This window comes from Squalius cephalus (genome assembly GCF_949319135.1).
Source record: "Squalius cephalus genome assembly, chromosome: 5".
NCBI lineage: Eukaryota > Metazoa > Chordata > Actinopteri > Cypriniformes > Leuciscidae > Squalius > Squalius cephalus.
The window spans coordinates 38,272,040-38,298,082 of NC_137126.1; the positions used below are offsets into that span (position 1 = coordinate 38,272,040).

The following is a 26,043-nucleotide window of genomic DNA, read 5'->3' on the forward strand; positions in this document are numbered from 1 at the left end:
AAATAGTTCAACTGTAAGGCAGATTACGAGGTGCGCATGTTCATGTGGTTGTGTGGACATCTTTCAGTAGGAGACTCAGATAAAGCTCATTTCACTCGTGAGAATGTGTGTGCATGTGGCATCAACTTCAGTTGCTCTTAAACTCACCTATCTGCTAAATTAAAAAACAAACAAAAAAACATTATTGTGCAAATTCCATCCAATTAAAGTTTCATCTTTAACCTGGAATGGCACCTCCATGTCTTCATTGTAGAAGGTAAGCTATGTTACAGGTGAAACTGGTGAATTTACCATAAATTCACACTAGTGCGCACACAATAGTCAACATTTTACATTAGTTATATCAGTACTAATGATAGCATGTGATCAGCTGACTGTGGTTGTCAAGGCAACCTATCGAGTCTAAGTGTGTATGAGAGACAGATCCTGCTCGAATAAGCTGGTAGAGTGTCTATGAAAATGAAATGCACTAATACTGTGCAAATACAAGGTTTGACATTAATTTTCAATATTTACAAAAAGGAAAAATATATTAGGAGCACACTGATTGTGTCAGAATGTCTCTCTCCTGAATATATACCTTTGAGAGAGAGAGAGAGAGAGAGAGAGAGAGAGAGAGAGAGAGAGAGAGAGAGAGAGAGAGAGAGAGAGAGAGAGAGAGAGAGAGAGAGAGAGAGAGAGAGAGAGAGAGAGAGAGAGAGAGAGAGAGAGAGAGAGAGAATGATGATATATAAAGCCACGCCCATCCTTCAGTCAAACAGAAATTAAGTTCAGCTCCACTGAGGTAAACTATTACAAGAAATGAAAAGGAGAGAGAGAGAGATAGAGAGAGAGATCCCTGTCTGTAGTGGTCTGCCCGGCAGGAAATAAGCCATCTCTATGGGCTACTCGAGTGACACACGGTATCACTGACATTATGGCATTATATTTCTTTATCCTTTTTTTAAACAAAACTAAGCTTCTTTTTTTTTTTTTTTTAAATATATAGATATATATACTCATATAAGTGATACTGTACAGCTCAGAAATATATATTTTTTACAATCAAGAAATAGATACAATTTGTATCAACAAGCAAAAGGTCGTTTCTGGACATTTGATGTGTGGTAGCTTGCTGCTCAACTGCATGGGGTCTGAACCTTGGAGCATAAGCAGCGGACAGCAATGTCTTATGTCTTCATTTACAAAAAAAAAAAAAGTTTCTAGTTTGCTCTAGAAACAATATTCTTCAGGATTTTTTTGCTCCAGGGTTCAAAGAAGGGGAAAAGGAGACACCCAACTGTAAAAACACTTCCTTCTTAAAAAAATAAAATAAAAATAATTGTGTGTGTGTATGTATATGTATATGTATATATATATATATATATATATATATATATATATATATATATATATATATATATATATATATATATATATATATATATATATATATATATATGTATATATGTATATATGTGTGTATGTATGTGTGTATGTATGTATGTATGTATGTATGTGTATATATATATATATATATATACACATACACACACAATTAGGCCTGAAACATACCCGATGTAAATACATCAATGATGCTAATGACGTGGTCACATTAGCGAAATTTTGTGGGCAAAAAAGACAATGTGTCAATTCCTAACACAACTCTGCCACAAGGGGTACTACAGAGGGCAATAATAAATTCACAATATGAGAGCATAAAATAACAAAAAAATATTTCAAAAATAGATAGACTTCTTGTGTTGCTATTAACCAAAAAAACATCATGACGTCATGAGCGCTTGCAATGCATTGACCAAGCATTAGTTTCTACATTTATGTACTTGCATAAATATGTTTCTGACCAAAAACAATTACATTTAAAAATATTAATTTAGAAAAGCCTCTTATTTAAAAATTAAATAATGGCCTTCTCAAAGAACCTTGTTGAAAAACAAAAACTAAGAGGAAGGTGAACTGTGTGTTTTGAGTACAAGTCAAAGCAGGGTCGGGTGCGGTCGAGAGGCAGCAAGCAAACTGTCAGCCAAATGTCAGAAACAACCCAACAACAGCCTGGTGTTCCTTGTGTGTGTCGCACAGGAAGAGACAGGTAGGCAGTGTGTCACACCTTCCCACGAGCAGTAACGGGGCCCCACGGGGCTACACCTGTGCTCATGAAAAAAAAACGAAGGAGCAATTTAAGTCTTTTTGAAAACACCCAGAGCATCTCTGGACTGATAACATTCACGCTCTCCTGAAGATATGCTAATTTACAGGGCGGAGCAGATGAAAAGGGGCGGTCTCTCGGCATCAATCAGGAAATATATGCTGCACAAGAGCATTTTGCCGAAGAGACTCATTCTCCTCCCCAGTTTGTGAATACTTGAACATAGTTATTGAATATCAAGTCAAACGTGAGCAGCGCTCTCTGTCTAGCATAGTGCTAACATGCTTTCTGGGAGAGATTTACTGAAGCCCATGCTTACCAAATACTCAAACATCTCTCTTTAAATCTACAGTACAACAACAACAATAAGGAAATACAAATGGATAACTTGTCCAACTAAATGTACCTAGTGCTTTCCGATCAGAAAAACTTTTTGGCTTTTAAAATGGCTTAGTAAATACACATCTGTGCATGGGCAACAGACGTTGCAGGGCACGTTTGCAGTTACAGCCCAGCCAATTAAAATTAAAACTGCAGCATGGCAGAATCTAAACCTCTCTGTCCCAATGCTCGCTTTTATAAAACAAATGTGACCTCCACAACTATTAAGCACTATTCACATTACCATGTGGTGAGGTCACTCCGATGTAAGGCCATAAAAGTTCAAAGGTTCATGCTTTGAGGTACGCAAGCGTTCATTCCTCTTTCCGAAATCGCACATCAAGTCATCACGCACACCAAATAAAACACCACAGCATTACGTCATATTTACACGCAAATGCAAGTGAATACACATATACATACACAATACTATTCATATTGTGCAGGATCATTTCTGATCGGTTTTACCAAAGAGATTTCTCTCATGTTATTCCTTTTCAAAGGATAAATGTTATCATAACCCACAAAATAACAAATTCTCAAGATCTGCCATCGAACTGGCAGGCAGAGTTGCTCTTTCAATGTGGATACACTTTCGAGTCGGCTTTATGAACAATTTTTCAGGCCACCCTAAACCTCAAGAACCTTTTGGCCCACCTCAGGAGCTGAATGGTGGAGAAATCAGGACTTTGCAGAAGACTTTAGTTTTGTTGAGGGATCTCACTTTTCTATGCTAAACTTATCAGGTACAAGATCCAGGTTCCCATATGGCTTAACAGATGACATAACAACCGATGCAGCATCAATGCTATCATGCTAGCCAACCTCCGAATGGATCCAATCCAATCAGAATTACGTATGGGGGATGGCTGTTTCTTAAGAGCGAAACAAAAACACAAAACACTTGAGGTGTCCAATTTCTCATCCACTAGGATATCAAGATATCATGTGGTGCTGTTGTTAGCAGCCTCTTGTGATTTGCTTAGTGACAAGAGCGCAGTTTGGTGACGATGACGGCAGCCAGCTGCTGGGGATCGGTCATGTGAGGGTTCTTCTCCATGACTGAATGGACCACATACGCCGGGAAGATGTTACAGAGGTTTCGGTAGGTTTGATACTGGTGTTCTGGAATAGGGTGCCGCTCTTGGAGTTCCCCCACTAGCCCACGAGAGGTGGGCTGTGGAGGCGGCACGCTATCCCACGGTGACCTCCAGATCTGCTCCATCTTCTCGGGCATGCTGCGGACCATCACCCTCTCACAACAAGGCATAAGTCCTCCCGTTAAACCATAGCCTCCGTAGCCGTAGGGTTCGTTACCGCATGGCAAAGGGTCCCAGCTGGCATGCTGCTCTCGACAAAGAGGCGGTCGGCGTTGGCGCAGTGGGTTGCTCTCGTAGAGCCGCGAGTCAGAGATGCTGTCCATGCGAGTCATACCTAAGGATCGACCCTGCTGTGAGGGGTTGGCGGAAGGCAACACATTCTGGGTGAGAGGAGGGTAGTCTCCTGGGCAGCTGGAACGAGCACTGACAACCTGGTGTTGGGAGTGAGGGGCAAGGTGGGCGGAGGATTGCTTCCGAGGACCCGGTTTGGGTTCATCCGTTCCGTAGCTCTGCACACGTGTCAAGGCCTCATGGTGGAAACCGTGAGAAAAGGCTTGAAGGCGTGTTTGTGCCGAAGATTGGTTCGGAGTCTGCGAAGGTGGCCCTTTCATGCTGTCGTCCAGGCTGCCCTCCAATGAGTTGAGGTACATCTCTCCACTGTAGGATGAGAAGGAGTCAGACGAATGGCTTCGGCCGGGTTCTTGGCACATACCTGGACCTCTGCCAGGATATCCTCCACCCACACCTACAGGATCTGACTGCTCAAGACTGCAGAAACTGTCTTGGAGGCTCATGGTGGAAAAGTCACTGAGCATGGAATAGTAGCCGTGGTCGCTTACCACAGAGTCGTACTTGGGAAACGGCTCACCGTAAGCCACAGATGCGCCCTGGCTATTGGTGACTAGGATGGGAGGATATTGGATGCTGCCCGCATGCTCAAGCGAGCTGTGGGTAAAGTGCAGAGACCCTGGAACAGGGCTGCTCGCGGAGCGCGTGTTCAGAGCGCCCGCTGCATGACTTTTTGTCAATGGCATAGTTGGAACGCTAAGCGCTGACACTAAAGATGGTACTGAACTGGCCTCGGCCTTCCGCGTCGGACAAAGTCTCTCTTCCTGCTCACACGCAACCGACCGGATACTGGGGTCAGATTGGCGCTTGGGTGCCACTCGCTTTGCCTCTGAGCTATTGTCTCCCTTGGCAGCAGAACCAGAGGTCCCACATTTTGCAAGTGCCCCCTCGCTCATTGTTTTTACAGCGGAGAGTTTGGCGAAGGCTCTGAGCTCGTCTGCAACAGCCCGTAGTGGTTGGTTGGCTCTTTCTGGGTGGTAGTACTTGCACTTATGGCCGTACGTGCACTTCTTACCTGTAATAAAATCAATAGTGGCAGTTGAGCCAAAATTGTTACTTCTGTTTTTTAAAACACAGATATATATATATAATTTTTTTTTTTATCACAGTATACTGAAAAAAATTGTTTTATTCCAACTGGAAATTTCATAGCATGACAATAACCTGCATGAAAATGTATCTAATATATTTATTTATGTTTTTAATATGCTGTGATGTTTTGAAATAAAGACATAAATTAATTCCCTACTTTTGCTGTACTGACCATAAGGACATGGCTGCTTCTTGTGCTCTGGAACCACTGGTCGTTTGCGGAGAAAATTTTCCAGACTGGGTCCGTGTCTGCCTAAAGGATCATCAGGAGGCATAAACCTACAAAACAAGCCAACAGACAAAAATAAGCACAACTATGATATGAATGATTTAAATCTAAAAATTATTTTATGAAACAATATTGCTAATATTATAAATATGAGGTTTTGTAAAGATTATTATATAAAAGTAGGGTGATATTTTTTTATGTCTTAAATGATTCATTACTTGACAACTGAAACTAGAGTACTCTGCATTCACAATAATAATAATAATAATAATAATAACAATAATAATAATAATAATAATAATAATAATAATAACCGTAATTCGTTACATTTATATAGCGATTTTCTGGGTACTCAAAGCGCTTTACACATGGAAGGGGGAATCTCCTCAACCATCACCAATGTGCAGCATCGACCTGGATGATGCGACGGCAGCCATATTGTGGCATAATGCCCACCACACACCAGCTTATTGGTGGAGAGGAGACAGAGTGATGAACCAAATCAGTATATTTGGGGATGATTAGGAGGTCATGATGGACAGAGGCCAATGGGCAAATTTGGCCAGGATGCCGGGGTTACACCCCTACTCTTTTTCCGAAGGACATCCTGGGATTTTTAATGACCACAGAGAGTCAGAACCTCGGTTTAACGTCTCATCCGAAGGACGGTGCTTGTTACATTATAGTTTCCCCATAACTGTACTGGGGCATTTGGACACACATTGCATTGTTCTTGATCAACATAGACCTGATTAACATAAAAAAAAATAATGTAAGTGAGGTGTTTCGTGTTTCACTATTAACATATGACATTTAGCACTGTGAAAAAATAAAATACTTAAAAAAACACATCATTGCCAGGAGTTTTTGCCCAAACTTCAAAGGCCTATTTAAATGATTAAAACTAGAGGTCGTTTTTTTTAAACTAGAGGTATGTCTTAATATTAAGATTACTTTTATCAAGTAAACTAGCTATATACAGCATGCTATATGCATATGTGTGCGGGACAGAGGGAAACACGAGCTGTCGGAGAAGAACACCGGAAAAGGTGACAGAATGGATGAATTCTTCTGTATTTGTAGCACACAAGCCACGGTTCAGCTCAGCGCGACCAGTGTGAAAGCACAATGGGCACGTGCTGCTCCCGCTCTGCATACGGACAGCATATGCGCTGCCTCCACACTGCTTGCGCATCCAGTGTGAAATAGGAGTTACACTGCACTACTGCATCCAAAAGAGAGATAAAAATGCACATTCTTGTAATTCCTACATAAATCTAAAATGACTTTTTTGGGCAAGTAATGTGTGGTTTTAGACATAATTGGGAACAAGCAATTACGTAATCTCAACAGGCCTTATCATGGGACCTCATTCCTAATCACTGAAAATCAAACTTAAGCAAATAAATCAGGAAATTAATTAAAGCTTATTTACAAAATAGAACAAGTGACTTTAGAGTTGAAAACAAGTGACAGAGCAATAAAAATGAAAGAAGAAAAACAGAGAGAGAGAGAGAAAGAGGAACGCCATACGGGTGCGAGGGTGGAAAGCAGAAGACGCAAATAAGTGAGAGAGAGAAAACCCCGTCACCACGGTAACTGTGGGCGAGCATACTTGTCATTGACGAAGCTGTACATAAGGAGTCGGTCCTCAATAAATTTCTTCCACTCCGGTTTCTCATTCTGCAGGTCTCTGTAGTTATCGTTGGACACGATGATCCCGTCCGAGTCGCAGGCCAGCTTGACAATAAAACGGTCATCGTAGCAAACCACTCGCCGGCCTTGAACTCTGCGAGACGGTGTGAAGACGAGGATCTTTTCCTTCTCTAATTTCCGTAGGATCTCCTGATCTGAGGATGAGGGTGACATCACACATCATCACTTCCTGTGACCTCATGCACAGACATACGCAAACTTGAATAAACATCACAGCACAGATGGACGATCTCACTGGACAAATGGCATCTCTTCAGAGACATTCATACAGGCAAATAAAAATGTTTCTTGATGGTAAAACATGTTGAAAAGGTTCACTGTATCTAACAACACACAGTAGGGGTCAAAAGTATAATCTAATTTAAAACCTGAAAACAAACAATGTTTTAGGATTTTGAAACATTTGAAACATAAATATTATGAAGTAAAATGATTAAGAATATTTCCACGTCACTAATGAAATACGCAAATCTGTGAAATTTGCACCAAAAAAAGGTAATTTTTTTTGTCTCAAAGCACAAGATGCTATGTGGATCCTTCTCAAATCATGCTTGAAAACATGATCATCGTAGACTGGGTAAACCCAGCCCGATCTGCCAGCGATTTGATTTCGCCCTGCAGCTCAGACTGGAAACCTGTACATTTTTCTATCCTGCTTCTGTTACAAATCTGCGGGGACCTATCACAAACTGTCTCAAATCCACCTGGAGCGCTATTGGCGGGTTTAACACGATCACGATAGAGAAGCGACATCAATCCAATTCCTTTTAACCTCTCGACAATGCTCAATGGCTTCTTTAGTTTAGCAAACAAATCGCTCGCGTGGGTGTAAATACCACTCACTTTCATGTTTTTTTTTTTGCACAACCTGCAAAAATCACTCGATGCCATTGCTGCTTCTGCAAATCGCTGATCAATGCTACAAACCAAAATGTTTTTTGACGTTTCCTGCCTGGAGTTTTCGCGTAGCTCTGCAAAGTACGTCACCCGGATCGTTGGTCTGATTGGTTGAAGGACTATCCAATTGCGTACAGTCATTTGAACTATGCCCGTTGATCACGCCTCTTGTGCAGTAGAAAATACAGAGCAGACTCCCCAGACTAATGTTCAATCTTAAAAGATTGAGCTTGGTCTGGTGATACCCAGACTAGGATCATCGGGTTTTAAAAAAAACTTGTGGAGACAGCAGCAGGAAAACAAGGACAAACAATATTAATACATTCTGAAATTTGCTTTCAATTAAACTTTTCACTCAAATTGCTATACTTATAATTTTACAAACTATATTAAATATATTAAACTAGAAAAAAGATATTAAAGCATTTAAACTGGTGATCTAAGATTTTTTGACTCTGTATATCTACACATACTCGAGTGTTAACTCGTCATAGGAAGTTCTGTGGTACCTTTGATTGGTGCATCAGGTCTTGACTGTTCTTTCCTCCATGCCGGGACGAAAACTGTGATGTCTTTGTGGCCCTTCTCCAGGAACCAATCAACAGCCAGTTGAATGCCCAGGCATGAGAACACCTCTTTGTTTCCATGGCTACAAAATAATATTACCAACGTCAAATTACACGCATGCAGACATACACTCAATTCACTCACTGACATTCTTCAATACTAAAAGCATTTCAAAACAGGAAATTCAAGATAATTTCTCCAAAAGACATCCTGCAACAACATAAATTTCAGAAGTAAACAACAATAGTCATAATATGGTGACTTTCTAGTTCACGGTTTCCCAGGTTGTGACTAATTCTCTCATCAACATGTTAACAGTCCAGTGCCTTAAAGGAATAATCCAACCAAAAATGAAAATTCTGTCATAATTTACTCACCCTCATCTCATTCCAAACCTGTATGCATTTCTTTCTTCTGCAGAACACAAAATAAGATATTTTGAAGAATGTTAATAAACAAACCGTTTTGGTTCCAATTGACTTCCATTGTATTTTTTGGTCCAAATAATGGAAGTCAAAGTGGAACCAAAACTATCTGGTTACTAACATTCTTCAAAATATATTATTTTTACATTCCACAGAAGAAAGAAATTTATACATGTTTGAAATGACATGAGAGTAAGTAAATTATGTCAAAATTGTCATTTTTGGGTTACTATCCCTTCAAAGTCAACATGAAATCAAAATTGACTTCGGATGCCCGATATATCAGTAAAAAATTGGTTATCATGCTATATTAGAGATTTTGTAATTCATTGGTGTCTGTCTCAAAATTATATCCATTTTTCATATTGTGCATTATAATGTTGTGATGCTTAAACTCACTTATAGCATTTAAAACAACTGATTTAAGATGCTAGCTTTTTGTTTTTAATCATTTATCATTTTAATACCAGACATTAGATAACATCTATTGGTTATTAGGCCAAAAATAATTTGGTATCAGACAGATTTTTAATATTGGTACATCCCTAAAATTGACCCATTTACTTTCAAAATAAACAAAAAAGCATATTGTTTGTCATACAGAAATTGTTTGTTTTTAAACATGCAGAAACATGAGTTTGGTTCTCAATAGAATTTACCTCATGGCAACATTGGATCCATCAATCACAATTGGTCTGAGGTTCTCATACATGTCTGACGAGTCTTCTTCCAGTGATGCCTCTGGGCTTACGGCTTCTTTGGCTCCCACCGCCCGTGGTGCTAAACTGGCAGTGCCTACTGCTGCCTGGCTCTCTGGATCTCCTTTATTCCCAAGCCGCACCAGCTCGGCCAATAAATCATTGATTAGCGCGCTGGTCCCCAGTTTACCCAGCACAGACTCCACCTGCTCTCCGGAGTAGCCCAGTTTTAGAGCGAAGTCCATTTTGGATTGGTAATCTCGGTCGCTGGTTTGACGTAAGGGCATTTGGGCTGAGACGGGCGGAGCAAGGGCTCTCTGGGAGGGGTCAGTGCGGGTGTCATCCGAGCGTAGCTCCTGCAAGGTGCTGCTCTGGCTGAAGCTGGGACGGTCCAAACAAGATGAGCGGCACAGCTGCCGGTGAGGTTTGGTTGCTACGAGCGGGTCCCGCCTCCTACCCGTCGGCCCATCTCCTGAGCCCGCTGTGCTGACTCCTCCTCCAGAACTCCCGCTCCGCGACCGCCCCTCTCCTTCGCTCTCCGAACTGGTCCCCTCTTCCCCAGCTTCTTCATCCTCCTCCTCCTCTTCTTCTGGAGAGTCGTGGCCAGCAGCAGCCGGCGAGGGCTGGGGGTCGCGGCAGCCGCGGTGCTCCATCTTCAGGCGCTGCAGCATAGCGCACGCAGCTGTTACCTGCGCATGACCTCCCTGAAGCTCCAGTGCATGGTCCCTCACCTGCACCACGGCGCAGCTCTCGTACTCAATAGCTGCGCGTAGGGCATGCAGTCGCCGCTGCAGCCAAAGAGTCAAACGCTCACGGTGTTTATGAACAGGACTAATCAGCGATACAATGTACTCCTGAGAGAAAGAGAAAAGATTATGGATAGATCATTTGCCTTGGTATTAAGGCATTATTATTCATTATTATTAGAATGTACATATGTGGTATGTACTTTATACTTTACTTTATAATACTTTATGTGGGCCAACTTCATGCCCATTTAAAAAAAAATTAGCTACACATCCAAACCAAGCTGAGAACTCTTCTTTTTTATACATAAAATGTTAATTTATATTTCATTATAATAAAAAAAGACAGAGATGGCCTATCATCAGTTATGATCTTAATTATGTATTCACCTATTTGCTCTCATTTCTTTCACTGACAGAAAAAAAAAAAAAATCAAGGGTTCAATCAAACAATACATTGACTATGATTCAAAGGATGCAGTAGCACCTTGCCCCTCTCACATGTCTCAGCTCACCAAACACTATCTGTTCATTGTTTTTTATATATATATATATATATATACTTACTAAAACTTGAAATGACTGTGAAATCCAAATTACAGCAGGATAGATGGGCAGGACAGTACAGAAACAATTTACCTTACCTTATGGCAGACATAAGTTTGCCTATATAATTTTAATAGACTGCTACTTGTAATCAGCAAGAGTGCGTTAAGTTATTTATAATGGTTCCTATTTTTTTTAAAAACGCTTCAAACTTCCTGTTCATAAAAAAAATTGATTCTGAACAGTATATTAGAAAGATTTCTTACGGTTCATGAGGCCAAAGTGTACGTCGGTTTTTTCTTTCTTTCTTTCTTTCTTTCTTTCTTTCTTTCTTTCAATCAGAAGCTTTCTAAGTACACTGCGCGAACACAGAGCTCGACACATGCGCATTAGAAAGAGGCATCCTTTTCTAGTGTTTGCAATATTTATCTCCAAATCTTATGAGCGATAAAAAATGTCTTTGTGCTCGTTTAAACTAGAATTGTGGGGTATCACTTACACTAGCACTCGTCAACGCGGGAGTCTATTGTTGTTGCCGTCCTCAGTCGTTTGTGTTGTTCTTGCTCTGTCTCCCCCGTTTCATTCCCGACAGTGAAACAACGGACCGGGCCAGTGTTGCCACCTTGTGGGCAAATGCTGCGTTCAAGCCATGCCGTAATTACCGTAATTACTAGAGGAAAGTGACAAACGACAACCCGTGACGTTCTACTCGGTGCTGTTCACGTCCTCGGACTCGGAATTAAACGGTTCCATCTATTGCCACACTATCAACGCCAAAAATGAATCTGCAGCTGTAGCCGGTAGGTGGTGGTACAGCGGCCACGTGGTACAAGTCGGAGCACCCAGAAAATACGGAATTTACAAGAGTTCTACGAGGACGTGAACGCTTTTTATAGATCGGTGTCTGGTAATTACGGTTATTCGGATATGGACGCATTCAAACTAATTTGTGCAACAAAAAAACAAAAAAAATCTGAAAAATCGCATGTGCGAGCTGTACGCGCGGAGAAAAGCTGATGCTTCGCGCGCAGTGTACGCATACCCTAGCGCAGGGGTTTTCAAATGCCGTGTACCATCAATATATGATCAGTCATCACCCTCGAGTGAGTGAGGGACCCCATCCTAAAATTTCAAAGGCATCTATCTTTTATAAACACCCAATTTATACACCGATTTTATTGTTACATTTATTATACTTTTTAACTCACTATATTAATTTACTGTTAAAAGTATTATTTATGTTTATTTAATTTTAATGTAATTTTTATTTATGTGTATTATATTTATTATTTTTAAATCTAATTTAATAGATTAATAACTGAGTCATATTTGTAATTAGGGCCCGAGCACCGATGGTGAGAGGACCCTATTGTTTCTGCTCCGTTTATTATTATTATTCCGCTTCTTCTTCTTCTCCAAAGTGAATCGCTTTTTAGAAGGCCTTAACATCCTCGAAAACTTTGCACACGCTTCAGAAGTGGTGGAAATTTACGTGTGATGTGGGTTTCAGAATTGGGTGGGGCAAAATGGCTCAATTATTGCCCCTACATTTTGCCCCGGCTCTACGTTTCACGTACAGATATGAAATTTGGTACATACATGTAATGACCCAATACCTACAAAAAAGTCTCTTGGAGCATAGCCCTAAACACAACAGGAAGTGAGCTATTTTGAACTTCCTCTCAGATTTTGCGCAGTTTTTGCCATTTTCAGATGTTGTACTTTAACTAACTCCTCCTACAGTTTTGATCTGATCCTCTTCAAATTTGGTAAGTGTTATCTTAAGGCCTTTGCGACGTTAAATTGCGAAGATCTTGAGTTTTCGTCGAAGGGTGTGCCCTCGGTGGCCTGACAAACGTTCACCCAATTTCGGCCTTTTGGTGATATATGCATGATCAGATAAGGTCAATATTAATGTTGATTGCAGTTCCGATGTTGCTAGGCAACCACAGACAGCCTGCAGTAACTCAGGCATACAATGTCCAATCTGCCCCAAACTTCATATGTTTGATAAGAGTCCTGTCCTAAACACATGACCATGCTCCTATTCGGTTATAGCAATAGCGCCACCTGCTGGTAGCAGGAAGTGTGGCAAATACAAATTACTTTGACATAGTCCTCCTATATTTACATACTGCCCACTGTGCTCTGTTTTCCTAAAGGCGCCGGGTGGCGGTGGCATGGGTGCGAGGGCCCTTTTCATCGCTGCTTGCAGCTTTAATTGATATTTTATTTATTATTTATTTAAATAATACATAATAAAGATGTATTTTATTGGGTTTTTTTTTTACTGTATTTGTTTTATCAAATTAATGCAGCTGTGGTGGTGAGCATAAATATAACGTTATAAAAATGTATACTGACCCCAAACATCTGAACAGTAATGTATACATTTTTTTAATTTTATACAAAACATTTTTATTCATCGTCTTTTTTATAAGTTTTTTGTAGTAAAGTTTTGCATGACTATAATAAAGTGTTGGGTCTGCAAAGGTTCAAATGTATGGAAGCTTGTTTCCGCCACAGAATAAAAAAAAGGATATTGCAACTTTTTTTCTCGCAATTCTGACTTTTTTACAGAATTGAGTGATATAAACTCGCAATCCCGAGTTATAAAGTCAGAATTGCGTGATATAAAATCACAATTGCAAGTTATAATGTCAGAATTGCGTGAAATAAAATCACAATTGCGAGAAAAAAGTCAGAAGTGTGCGATATAAAATCGCAATTGCGCAAAAAAAAAGTCAGAATTGTGAGATCAGAATTGCTTGATATAAAATCACAATTGTGAAAAAAAGTCAGAATCGTGAGATATAAATGCAATCACCAGTTATAAAGTCAGAATTGTGAAATATAAACTCGTAATTGCAAGAAAAAAGTCAGAATTGCAAGATATAAACTCCAAATTGCGAGTTATAAAGTCAGAATTGTGTGATATAAAATCACAATTGCGAGTTATAAAGTCAGAATTGTGAGATATAAAATCGCAATTGCGAGAAAAAAGTCAGAATTGTGAGATATAAAATCGCAATTGCGAGAAAAAAGTCAGAATTGTGAGATATAAAATCGCAATAGTGAGAAAAAAAGTCAGAATTATGGGATTTAAAAAAATCGCAATTATCTTTTACATTTTTTTATCCTGTGACAGAAACAAGCTTCCATACAAATAAGCTTTTCATAAAGCCTTTTTAATGTTTCTTCTTGTAAAATCTAACACACGTAAGTTGGCTCTGAGCTTCTTCTGTTTGTATACAGCTAACTCATTATTTTATCTTTATTCAAGTCAGCCAAATTATAAAGGTGAGCATTTTCATAGAAGACAATCGCAATGACGCACGTGCCCTTGTGTCACAAGCTGCTCCAAATTATGTGCTGTGAGTCATGGAATATAGATATAGATATGTTAGGCTGCTGGGGGGGGGGGGGGGGGGGTGTATGTAAACAATTTAAATATGACAAAAAGAGAAGTTACTTTGGGTGTGGTGTGACTATGGTTGAACTTCCTTGAGGGGAAATGACAGTGTGGTAATGAACTTCAACTCAGTTTCAGAAAACCATTCTCTTTTCCTTCAGCAGATTCCTGCACATCATTCTCTGCCATTTCCAAAAAACTTATTTAACTAAAGTTTAAACTAGTACATTTTTGAAAAGCAAATATTGATTATTCTATCCAGTTCTATCACAGTTGATACGCATCGTCTAATATGTGTGTGTGTGTGTGTGTGTGTAAAGTGATTGACAATATGTGAATCTGCGTGTGCATGTGTGTGCATCTCTGTTTGTTTTTGTGTGGGGTGAGAGGGATGTGTGTATGTGTAGGTTGAGAGTGTGTGCGTGTGCATGTGCGTGTAGAGAGAAAACCGATAGCACCATCCAGCTACGAGAGGCTCCTCTGCGCTCATGACACCGGTTGCTTAGCAACGCAGCCCTGTCATCAGCTAACTGCTTTTTAGCAGTCACGACTAACACAACGCAGTGTTCTCTGGGAAAGCCTGGAACACACACACTCAAACACACAGTGCACATATTACATTTACACCGCTCGAAGAAACCATACACTCCTTCATGGGCAAAGCCGAAAATGCACGTATAAAGCAGCACACATGCATGCTTCACTAATAAACACCTACGCGCAGAACTGGAGCTCTCCTAGCACATGCGACAGCGAGAGAGAGTGAGAATGAGAGTGTTTGTTTGCATTTGAGATGAATAATATCACTTTAAACTGACAGCGTATACAATCTTCCCCCTCTCACTCTCTCTCTCTCTCTCTCTCTGCAGATGTGCCGTATTGAAGAATTTCCTCCCCAGCGTGACATAGCTGCTGTTCTGAGTCGTGACGCTGACTCCAGCAGCATGTTCCCCTGGGCACTGAACCGCATCGTCTGCGCTCGCAAGCCACAGGCCCCAGCTGAGGATCACAGTTCTGAGATCAGCTCCACCACAGCAGACTGAGAAGCTGTTCTGAGATCAGTGAAATAGCCTGCAGTAAACCGGAAAGATTTTTAATAACCACTATAGCTTGAACAGAGAGTTGCATATTATGGTATTACAGGACAGTGGAGAACTCAATTTACCTTTACATAGTAGATATAAGTTTTTGTTAACATCTTCATACATGCCACTGTTCTGAATCTTAAAGCAAATATTCTGAGATTTTCTGTGATACCACAGGTCTGTGGTCAATATGGTATTATAATAATATTTAACATATTAATAATTATTATTAAAAAATGTTAAAAGGCATTCATATAATAATAAAAATATATATATATTACTAATATATTTAAATATAAATAATCACTATTGGTATTATTACTATCACTAATATTACTATTAAATATTAATACTTAATTATAATTAATTGTTTTAAAGTCTGATAATGATAATAATACTAGTATTATTAATTATTATTGTTGTTATTATTATTCATCATAAAGATGTTCACAGGCATTCAAAATAAAAATACAATATTTAAAAATATTATTAATATATTTAAATATAAATAATTACTATTAATATTATTACTACAACTACTACTACTACTATTAAATATTAATAATAGATTATAAAGAATTATTTTTAACATCTGATAATGATAATAATACTATTAATTAATTAATTAATAATAATACTAATTAATAATACTACTGTTATTAATTATTATTACTGTTATTGTTTTTTATTATAAAGATGTTATAAGGCATGTATAGAATAAGAAATAAAATATTAAAATGTATTACTAATATATTTCAATCTAAATATAACAAAAATAATAAATAAATCATAAACTATACAAAATTGACTTTATTATATGAATCTGTATTGTTAAAACATCATGTGTTTTGTATGCATCAATTTCTGCAGATCATCTGCATCATGCAGTCAGTGTTTGCAGTCAACCACAGCAGACTGAGAAACTGTTCTGAGATCAGTGAAACCCAAAGAAAACCTGAATAATTCTGGTATAGAGGTGAGTGGTCAAAAGCGTACAAATGAACACAAAGTTTTAAATAAAAAAGGGAGAAAAAAAAAGATCAGCTGCTCATTCACGCACCCGTGTTCATTAGGATGTGTCTGACGTAAATTGACGCTTTCTCTGTAAATTACCCGGCCAGCTTTAAGAACTGATCGGGAAACTGCTGCTGAGTGGGAGGGAGAGGTCTGTGTGCATGATGCACATGAAAACGGAAGGAAGAAAGGAGGAGAAAGCTGAAATGTTCCTCCTTGGGTGAAAAGGTAGAAGCCTGCTCCTCAGTAAGAAAGAGCCAGATCGGATACAATCAGCCTTTTGCAAAGGTAAGACTTCATTTAAAACATAAAAAGAGCCGGTGAACAAATACAGGAAGGCTCCGTACTCTTTCACGCCAAACACTTCACTGACTGCAGAGGGAAACTGCAGCATAGTGAACCAGAATGGCCAGCATGAACAAACAAGTGGCCCATCATGTGGGGGCAGCTTTTAGTGAGCCGCACGAGTGGACCACCGAATTTCAGTTTTTTGTAAACACACAGCTCATATCTCATGTCCTAAAAATCACACAATACTCTGCGACTCATACAGCCGGCAGCAAAACAACACAAGTGTATTCAGCAGACGCACCACAAACAAGCCGGACAACAGAATGCATCCTCCCTCCTTCTCCTTTTCTTCCCTCGCTCTTCCCCTTTCATTTCTGCCTTGTTTTCCTTCTCTTTTTCCTTTCTCTTCTCCTCACCTCCTCCACAACACAGGCGTACAATCAGCAAGGCCACCATGCACTCGAGTGCACACACACAGGTTTATGCTGGTTTGTCTCATAGCAACAAGTGGAGTCTCTATGCTGGAGCGCATGGCTAGATGAAGCTCATTTAAGGCCCACGGTGCAGCTCCGAGCTCAGGCACTCAGTCTAAAGACAGTGGGTGGCAGCATCTTATGGTGCAATTTTGACAAAATAGTCAGCAGGAGGTGAAAGCATGCACTCACTCACTCACTCACTCAGAGATGCACAGACAGAAGGCCTCTTCTTACCTGAAGCTGCATTCTTTACTTTTTAATGCTTTAGGTGTATGCAAAAACACAAGCACAGGCAAATGCAGCAGCAATAGACCTGTGCTGTGATACTGACATACATGCACAATGGCAAAAAAGTGTGTGTGTGTGTGTGTGTGTGTGTGTTTGTACCCTATAACTGCCTTGACTCTGTTTGGCCCAAGCAAGGACACCTAATTTCTCATGACCAGCATCCTGCAAGTGTAATGCTTATGCTTACAGTGGATAAAGAGTAGAAAAAAGTTTATTATTGAATACCTGCCTGTAAATAGAGAAATACACCTTTTTAGGGATGCATAAGAGTACAGGTTTGGCGGGCCAAATGTTTAGCCTATAATGTCAAGTGTCAAAGATCTACTTGAAGCGCCCACACTATTTGAGCAGCTCATAGGCCTACATTATGTTTTGATTCGGCTCTAATAATGTCAACAGGTTTGTGTGAGAATCAGGTTTAAAGACAAAAGTAATAAATATGATTATATTCATTTAAAAAAAAAAGTATTCTGTCTATGATAGGTCCTCATTTGTAGGCTATAGCTTCAAAAGTCAACGAGTGCATGTTTGCGCGCCGCCTGTCAAACTGAACTCAGTAAATCTCTGTAAAACGTGAGTCGTGAGCATCAGTTCTGGTCGTGATTTAAAGATCATTTCGCCCCACCTGAAACATTTACAATGGGTGTATTTTACTTAATCATGTGAGCAACCAACAAAGTACATAATTTGCCCACGAAAGTAAAAACAGACCCGAAATTGTAATGAAATAATGAGCTTGAATGGCGATGTCGGTCGTGCTCGCGCGGCTCTCCTGCGACACACACGCTCTCTCACACACACACATACTCACTTTAGCTTTAGTGCAGTCTTCTTCCGTGCCGTCCTCGATGTTTACGATGATACTGGAGCCGGCGTTGGGGATGTTGCTGATGGACTCTGCGGTGCTGCAGCTCACTCTGACCCGGAAAACCCGCTGGATGTGCGGGATGCAGCGCTGGAGCGCAGGGCCTGCACCGGCGGGCGCGGCGAGCTCCAAAACCATTTATCAGACGGATAAATAAGCGATCACGACGCGCTCCGGAACACTGACAGTGGCACGCATTCGCCCTGCGTCCTGCTTCATGGGTGGAGCAGCAGGGGAAAGAAAGAAAGTCACGGGAGGATGCAAGTTTGTCTGCGGCCGAGCATAACGGCAAACGTACGGGACGCGCTACATAAGCATCTATCATCCATCTCCATCCCTCCTTCTCCTCTCGCCCTCCCTTCCTCACTTCCCTCCCTCCCTACAGCGGCCCCGACTGCACCCACCGCCTGCGCTTCGGCAACACGTCGGACGCCCCCTGTCGCTGCGCTCGGACGGGCAGAGCCGCAGAAAGTGCGTGTTATTGCTGCTGCCTCCGTTGAAGCACGTGGGTGGACGGGACTCCGGTAATGCAGCAACCGAGGGTTACAAATATATCGGACACGTTGAGCGCTGAAGGCGCTGTCCGATATGACCGTCAGACACCCAACTTGTTCAGGTTCAGGTTGATACAATATTCAGCTGTTGCTGTTTTTAAATCCGTTATAATGAAGTATCAGCCTAATGCTGGGCAGTAGCGCGCCACGAATGCTTTTAAACTGTTCAACTACAATTCTCGGTAGCTATGGGATAACGTCGATTTATTTTTACTTTTTAAATGTCGCTTTTCAGTTGTAAAGGTCTGTTTAGCGATGCATTTCCCTTATAATAATTGACCTTTCAAGCCGCCTGCATTGAAATTTCTGTTGTCTGTTTTGAATCAGAAGTGCGATGCGCGATTCGCGAAAAGAATCATTGCGAGTCGATTCTTTTTGATGATTTGCCTATGTGAATTGCTCAAGCGCGGTTCGCGATTCTTTCTAAATTGTTCGGAGAGTTCAGTTGCGAACTGAATCATTTGGTTCCTCGAAAACAGTTGGATTAAATAAGTTGATTTGCCTACAAACTGCAAATGCATCCTATCGTTTGCCATTTATGATAAGGTATTGAGTTCAAACTGGTCTTGAAGCGCAGCTAGTGTAGATAAAGACATTTGACCATCACAATTACACCAAGCACTTTAAGTATAAAAAAATAACCCCTGCGTTACCACTGTTTTTGGAAATGTATCATTCTATGAAATACCATGGAAAACCATGAAAAAAACCTATACATGAATGGATAAATGGTATACACTCGAGGCTTGTTAAACTAGTGAATTGACATGTGAATGCTGCATGCACAGTAATTGGCAATATAAATGTTTTCTGTATAGTTGATGTGTTTTTGTTTGTTTGTTTTCTAATAAACATGTACTAAATCACATAACAGTTGACTTTAATATTTAATACTTTTAAGAATATAAAGTGGCTTAAAATGTAATGGTTGGTCTCTAAATGTAGTTGGTATCTTAGTTGGCTACATCTTTAAATAGCTTGCCCAACATTTCATATAAGATTAAGAACATACACTCTGAATATCATAAACGTCTGATAAACGCTTGTGTGGGTTTTATTTAACACACTCTCCCTTTAAACCCCGCCGAGGATTGTGGGAAATGTAGTCAGCACAGTGTTGCTGTTGTCCACAGCTGGTTAGCATTTCTATTGTCTTTCTTATGAGAGGGATATCCGCTACAATCGCTGCTTCTTTTCTTATTCCCACAAAATTCTTACAATTTCATAGTCCATCATGGCGGATGAGCAAGAGATAATGTGCAAGCTAGAAAACATCAAAGAAATAAGGTAAGAAAAGCTGAGATTGATCCTAAAGCATATTCGCTAGCTTGTGTTCAACATCTGGCCATTTCCGCCTGGATCACGAAAAACGGCGTATTTTCCGTTAATCATTGCATTTAATAAGCAATGCATGAATTTGCATGTATAATCTACCTAAAAATATTCTATAAAATTCTCCTTTGACAGGTTCTTTGTGTCGGTCATGATGCTAAAGCAAACCGCTTAAACCATAAAAACACGCAGCTTTGCACTAAATCTGAAAACATCTCGCACTAATTCTGCATTAACTAAGTCTCTGATCACACACCGCTGTTTTAGCGTGGATGAGAGTTTGAAAAGCATCCTGTTGTGGTTAGACACGAAACTGCAGAGCAAACGGTTCATTTCCTGCAGAACGGCTCTTAATCATTTATAAAGCTTAAACACACTTGATTTTCTGCACGACGTCGACGTCAAAAACGTTTTGTGATCGGGTCACTGAAACCACATAATGTCTTATTCGTTTAAAAACACATGCACCAGATCAGAAGTCTTTGCATTGCATTGTCATGTTCTGTCAAGCACTGGCTACATGTTTGTGTGGTTTTGCAGGAACAAGACAATTCAGATGGAGAAGATCAAATCTAGACTGAGGAGTGAGTTTGATGCTCTTGAGTCTGAGGAGAAGCACCTGAGAGAGTACAAACAGGAAATGGATCTTCTGCTGCAGGAGAAAATGGCTCACGTAGAGGAACTGCGTCTCATACATGCTGATATCAATGTGGTAAATAATGAAAAAAAATTGATGCCGTTTTTATTGCACTATTTATAATGTTTGTAGTGCACTCAATAAAGCAAATATATATCCAGCGGCAGCGCCTCTACACTTACTATGACTTAAAAGGATAGTTCACCCAAAATGGAAATTAACCATTATCATTTACTCACCCTCAAGTCACTCCAAACCTGTATGAATTTCTCTCTTCTCCTGAACACAAAAGAAGATATTTTGAAGAAAACGGGTAATCAAACAGTTGATGGGCCCTAATGACTTCTATAGTATGGTGGGAAATACTGACATACATTTTGAGGGTGAATAAATGATGAAAGAAATTTCATTTTTGGGTGAACTAACCCTTTAATGCATTTAATTGATCAAAAGTGACAGTAAAAAAACATTTATAATGTTACATAAGATTTCTATTTCAAATAAATGCAGTATGTTTGAACTTTCTTTTATTCAAAGAATCCTGAAATAAAATGCACGGTTTCCACAAAAATATTAATGTTTCCAACTTCGATAATGTTACTCAAGTACCAAATCAAAGTATTAGAATGATTTTCATGTGACACTGAGGACTGGAGTAATGGCTGTTGAAAATTCAGCTTTGCCATCACAGGAACTAATTACATTTGAAAATATATTAAAATAGAAAAGTTATTTTACTGTTAACTGTATTTTCAGTAATACAAGATTACTGTATGATCAAACATATGGAGCCTTGGTGAGCAAACCCAAACTTTTGAATGTTAGTGTACAGCTTTACTCTACATGCTAAATATTTCTGCGATATCCAAGATCTGACCCAGTAACCTCTGTGTGACTAGATCAGATGCCTAACCATTAGTTTCCCACCGTTGTGATTGATGGAGTGGCTGTATTTCTTCTCCCAGATGGAAAACACTATCAAACAGTCTGAAAGTGACTTGAACAAACTGCTGGAGTCAACCAGACGTCTCCATGATGAATACAAGCCCCTGAAAGAACACGTGGACGCCCTGAGGATGACCCTCGGCCTACAGAGACTCCCTGACCTCAGCCAAGAAGAGGAAAAGCTCTCACTGGAGTTAGTAACACTGTTCCTTTGTGTGTGTGTGTGTGTGTGTGTTTGACTGAGGGAACTCCTAAAAATGAGTCATTGCAGTGTAGGAGTGTGTGTATGCAAACAGAGTAATTCTTAGACAGAGAGTGTGTGTGGTGTGTAAAGGAATACTAAAATTCTTACTGTTTGTTTGCGTGCTCTTCCTCTCCTTTCAGTTACTTTGAAAAGCAAAAGGCTGAGTGGCAGACTGAACCTCAGGAACCTCCTATCCCAGAATCCCTAGCGGCGGCGGCGGCTGCAGCCCAGCAGCTTCAAGCTGCGCGGAAACAGGACGCCAGGCAGACAGCGACCTTCCGCCAGCAGCCGCCACCTATGAAGGTACTTTTTGACATTAGTGCATCTCTATCTGTGTACACCCACACAAACATCAGCAATCACATGTGGGAAAATATGTTAAGCTTATTTGACAGTGTCTACATATTACTAGCAAAAGAAATAACATATTTGCTTAGTTGTGAGCTTGCATTCTGAATTGAATGTTATGAGGTAGATGGTCGAGGTACCACAAAATAAAACACAATTTTATTGCATTGGCTTTGTTGTACCTCTGTAGTCTGTTTCACAAAAGAATGTATGGGTTCTTGTGAGCTGGTTCTTTTTAGTCAAAAGGACTCTGAAAAGGGCCCAGTTGTTCAAAAGATTGGATTCCAGCTATCGGGTTGGATCAAATCTTGAAAATGGGTTGTAGATTGGATAAGATCACAAAATCCAATCTTGGTTTCAAATTCTTTCAATTCTTGGTTTGTGTTTTTCAAAACTTTTTGGTAAGATCAGGATACCTTTAATCCAAAAAATCAGGATTACCCTGACCCCAGCAGAAGGGTGGATTTCAGGAACAAAAATTTAATAAAACTTTGAAACTGGTAAAAGAAAATGTAACTTCTATATCATGTAATTGATTGAAACTCTATAGGGACATGGAGATGGGAGGAGAAATTAATGGGAGTCATGGAGTCAAAGAGATGATATTGATTTAATTTGTTGTCTGTTTCCAGGCTTGTCTGTCCTGCCACCAACAAATCCATCGGAATGCACCAATCTGTCCTCTCTGCAAAGCCAAAAGTCGCTCACGCAACCCTAAAAAACCTAAGAGAAAACCAGACGAGTGACACTCGTGGCTCCAAACAACCCCTGAGAAAACCTCATTTACACACACACACAACCCTAACAGAAACTAATTTACACATAAACGCACTCACTTACGCTCTCATGCATGCACGTTTCCAAACACACACAGTCACCATGAAGCCACACACACATACACACACCATTGTCCTGAAGGAACGGACCATCTGCAGTCTGATAACTTGACCCCTTATAGTGATCCTGTATTTCATCTGTCTTCCTGCTTCAGTGTACTCGAGGTCTCAGTTTTTCCATTTCATTTTATATTAGTGAAACCTTGATATTGTTTGTACTGTGTCTGTATTTAGTTTGTAGTAGAAATGGATGATGGTTTAGAAATGTACTATTCCGTGTGGGGTTTAAGTCTAATGCATTAGTTCAAAACTAAATTCTCTAAAGTGGCTTTAGTCAATAGAGCCATTTGTACGGTATTCATTTAATGCGTAAACTGATCTTTAATCATTTTAATTCATTAATAATGGTATGATTTCACATGTTTTTTAATGTTTTTTCTTGGTAAGTACAAATTGTTTTTCTTGTATTATGTAACCATGGACTGTCTCAGACCATGTATAGAATGTCTTATGGGCCGTTCACACATGATATAGATGGAGAGCATTGGAATGGAACAGAGCGAGTTTTTAACTTTAAAGTTGCAGTAATCGATTTTTGAGAAACGCTGTTAAAAAATGTTAATCACCAAAACTAACACGCCCCTACCAAAAGGATCACGCCCCTATCCTGATAGCTCCGCCCCCAAAAACACCCTATGCCGCACAGTCATCTCCCGCTCGTGAGTATACGCCCCTTACTGCTGATTGGCTATAAGTGTGTTTTGGTGCTTGGTCCATTCCACTTTCAACAGCGTTTCTCAGAAATCGTTTACTGCACCTTTAAGCGTATTGAAAAAGTGGTGCTAATTAGATGCTAAAATAACGAGACATGGTACAACAGACATTGAAACAAATACTAGGGTTAAAAAAGACCAACAATTCAATATTAACGCAGACTGAAAGCAAGAACATGTCCTGTGTGAACAGCCCCTTAAAAGTAGAATAATTATGGAACACAAGTTGAATGAGAGTTCAAAAGCCCAAGTTCTTGTAGAACCATCTTTCAATTTGAGCAAATGAGCTGTTACGTTGTGTTCTGGAATTTGACCGAAAGGGGCATTAAGAATTTGTTAGATTCTTTAGTATTGAATCATTGTGTTTGTCTCATTTTTTTCTGAAAATCTTTTTTTAATAATTAAAATGTGTGAAACTAATAAACTGTGGACGTCTTGTCATGATGATAAATTAATATAATACAATTAATTTCAGTTGATTGTCATCTGATTGATTCATTATCTTTCTCTCTCTTTGTAGTTGGCTTGATATGTATCTGGAATTTGACCTTTCACCCATGACCCCTAACAATGACAGAATCATTCTTTTTTTGCTAATGTCTTTACCAGTATAAAGTTCTACATTCTTTTTGCACTCCACTCTTGATCCTGAGTGGGGCGATATTTACATTTAAGGAAGAATTTGTGGCGTGCTGGCGATTTCCACAGAAATTTCTACAACACTTAAGTTTAAACACACACACGAAAAGGACTTCGTACCATTGTTACCAAGTACTACAGTGGTTCTCAACCAGGTGGCCTCAGCCTACTTAAACTTAAAATTATTAAGTAATTTTCTTTTTTTAAATGCTAAAAACAGAAAATCAAGACGTAAATGGAAATCCAATTTCTTTTTCTCCTCAATAACTATTATTTTATTGAAAAAATAGAATCTTGAATCCTATGCAATCACAAAAATGAATCATGTTTAATTGCTTTTATATATCAAGTTTATAGTTTCTGTTCATAAAAAGGTTGAAAACAAGCAGAGTTGTCATAAACAGATATACCAGAGGAAATATCTTCAAATATTGTGTTGGACAATGGGGTTCTCCAAAAGGAAAATAATTGAAAATTACGATACAAAGACAACCTTTTGATTTGCAAAAAAGTGTCATTTTTATTAACCATTAATATTTTGGTGTGGAGTAAGCCTAGATGCTTACCTATGTAACATATACTTTAATATTTACATTAAGAAGTTTTTGACCAAGCATGATAGAACTAAAACAGTAAATATATCATCAGCTTTGTGTTTTACTGTTCTCCTTTTAGCCTTAAAGTTAAAAAACTATGCGTTTGTGTTTTGAGTGAGGAAAAGCAGATTGGTTGTAACTTGTATTTACAGCATGGCTGTATTTATTCATGTGTCTTTCGCTTCTGGTGTTTCACACAACGTGTTTTACATCATAACAGGATTTGGGCTGAAACTCAGTAGGTTCATCTGCAGCTCGTTAATGAACTCATACGCATCTGCTTAAACTCCAGCTGGGCCATCCAGAGCCTAATCTCACTCACACACCCCTCTTTACCTGCGTTAATCCCACTCTCAGGGGCGTAAGGAGATCTGCATCTTTTGTCCTCTCGCCTCCTGCCGTTTCCACACACAAACGCATAAAAACCATTCGCATTCGCACAAAACCTGCTCAGCCACACACACAAGCAGCCGTAACGGCTGGAGAGCTTTACATTCACAAAGTACTGTAAAGAAAAACCCAAAGATCTTTGCAGAACAAAGAGCCACTTACTGTTCAGATAGTTAGAAGATCTCTAGAACTTCAGTTTAAGGAAAAGATTGTACTTCATTTCAGTAAATGAAACCAATTCTGCTGGAGTTTTCCATGAGTTTTATGAGAATTAAATCATTTCACATTAATTAATATCCTACATTCTTGAAAATAAAGTTTTTTTTTCAGTGATGCCATATAAGAACCATTTTTCAGTGAAAGAACCATTTTTCTTATCGTGAAGAACGTTTAAAAAAATCTAAAGAACCTTTTTCCACTATTTTTA

At 39.5% G+C, this 26,043-nt stretch overlaps 2 protein-coding genes across 5 annotated transcripts; one reads left to right on the forward strand and one right to left on the reverse strand.

Annotated features, from left to right (window-relative positions):
- Positions 1-1,506: 1,506 nt before the first annotated feature.
- Positions 1,507-18,827, reverse strand: zc3h12b (zinc finger CCCH-type containing 12B). Of its 4 annotated transcripts, none has more exons than XM_079872039.1 (6): positions 18,269-18,827; positions 9,561-10,453; positions 8,419-8,558; positions 6,912-7,146; positions 5,240-5,346; positions 1,507-4,990 (listed from the first exon to the last, which is right to left on the reverse strand). In XM_079872039.1, the coding sequence occupies exons 1-6, from the start codon at positions 18,458-18,460 to the stop codon at positions 3,510-3,512; spliced, it is 3,048 nt and encodes a 1,015-aa protein (XP_079728165.1). In that variant the 5' UTR covers positions 18,461-18,827; the 3' UTR covers positions 1,507-3,509. The 4 variants fall into 4 exon arrangements, with proteins under 4 accessions (XP_079728165.1, XP_079728164.1, XP_079728166.1 ...); XM_079872038.1 differs by having other exon boundaries at positions 5,225-5,346; XM_079872040.1 differs by lacking the exon at positions 18,269-18,827 and adding an exon at positions 11,391-11,644 and having other exon boundaries at positions 5,225-5,346.
- A 1,129-nt stretch (positions 18,828-19,956) lies between these two features.
- On the forward strand, positions 19,957-24,628 carry zc4h2 (zinc finger, C4H2 domain containing). The gene is made up of 5 exons (XM_079872042.1): positions 19,957-20,163; positions 20,749-20,920; positions 21,811-21,983; positions 22,175-22,337; positions 23,015-24,628. Exons 1-5 carry the CDS (start codon positions 20,111-20,113, stop codon positions 23,126-23,128), a joined length of 675 nt encoding a protein of 224 aa, XP_079728168.1. The 5' UTR covers positions 19,957-20,110; the 3' UTR covers positions 23,129-24,628.
- Positions 24,629-26,043: the final 1,415 nt, after the last annotated feature.

Coding starts and splice junctions, on each gene's coding strand:
- zc4h2 (XM_079872042.1), top strand. CDS start 20,111: ATGGCGGATGAGCAAGAGATAATGTGCAAGCTAGAAAACATCAAAGAA. Junction 20,164..20,748: donor GAAAACATCAAAGAAATAAG/GTAAGAAAAGCT, acceptor GTGGTTTTGCAG/GAACAAGACAATTCAGATGG. Junction 21,984..22,174: donor GAGGAAAAGCTCTCACTGGA/GTTAGTAACACT, acceptor CTCTCCTTTCAG/TTACTTTGAAAAGCAAAAGG.
- zc3h12b (XM_079872038.1), bottom strand. CDS start 18,460: ATGGTTTTGGAGCTCGCCGCGCCCGCCGGTGCAGGCCCTGCGCTCCAG. Junction 7,147..8,418: donor ACCTGATGCACCAATCAAAG/GTACCACAGAAC, acceptor CCTCATCCTCAG/ATCAGGAGATCCTACGGAAA. Junction 4,991..5,224: donor TTATGGTCAGTACAGCAAAA/GTAGGGAATTAA, acceptor ATTTTATTACAG/GTAAGAAGTGCACGTACGGC.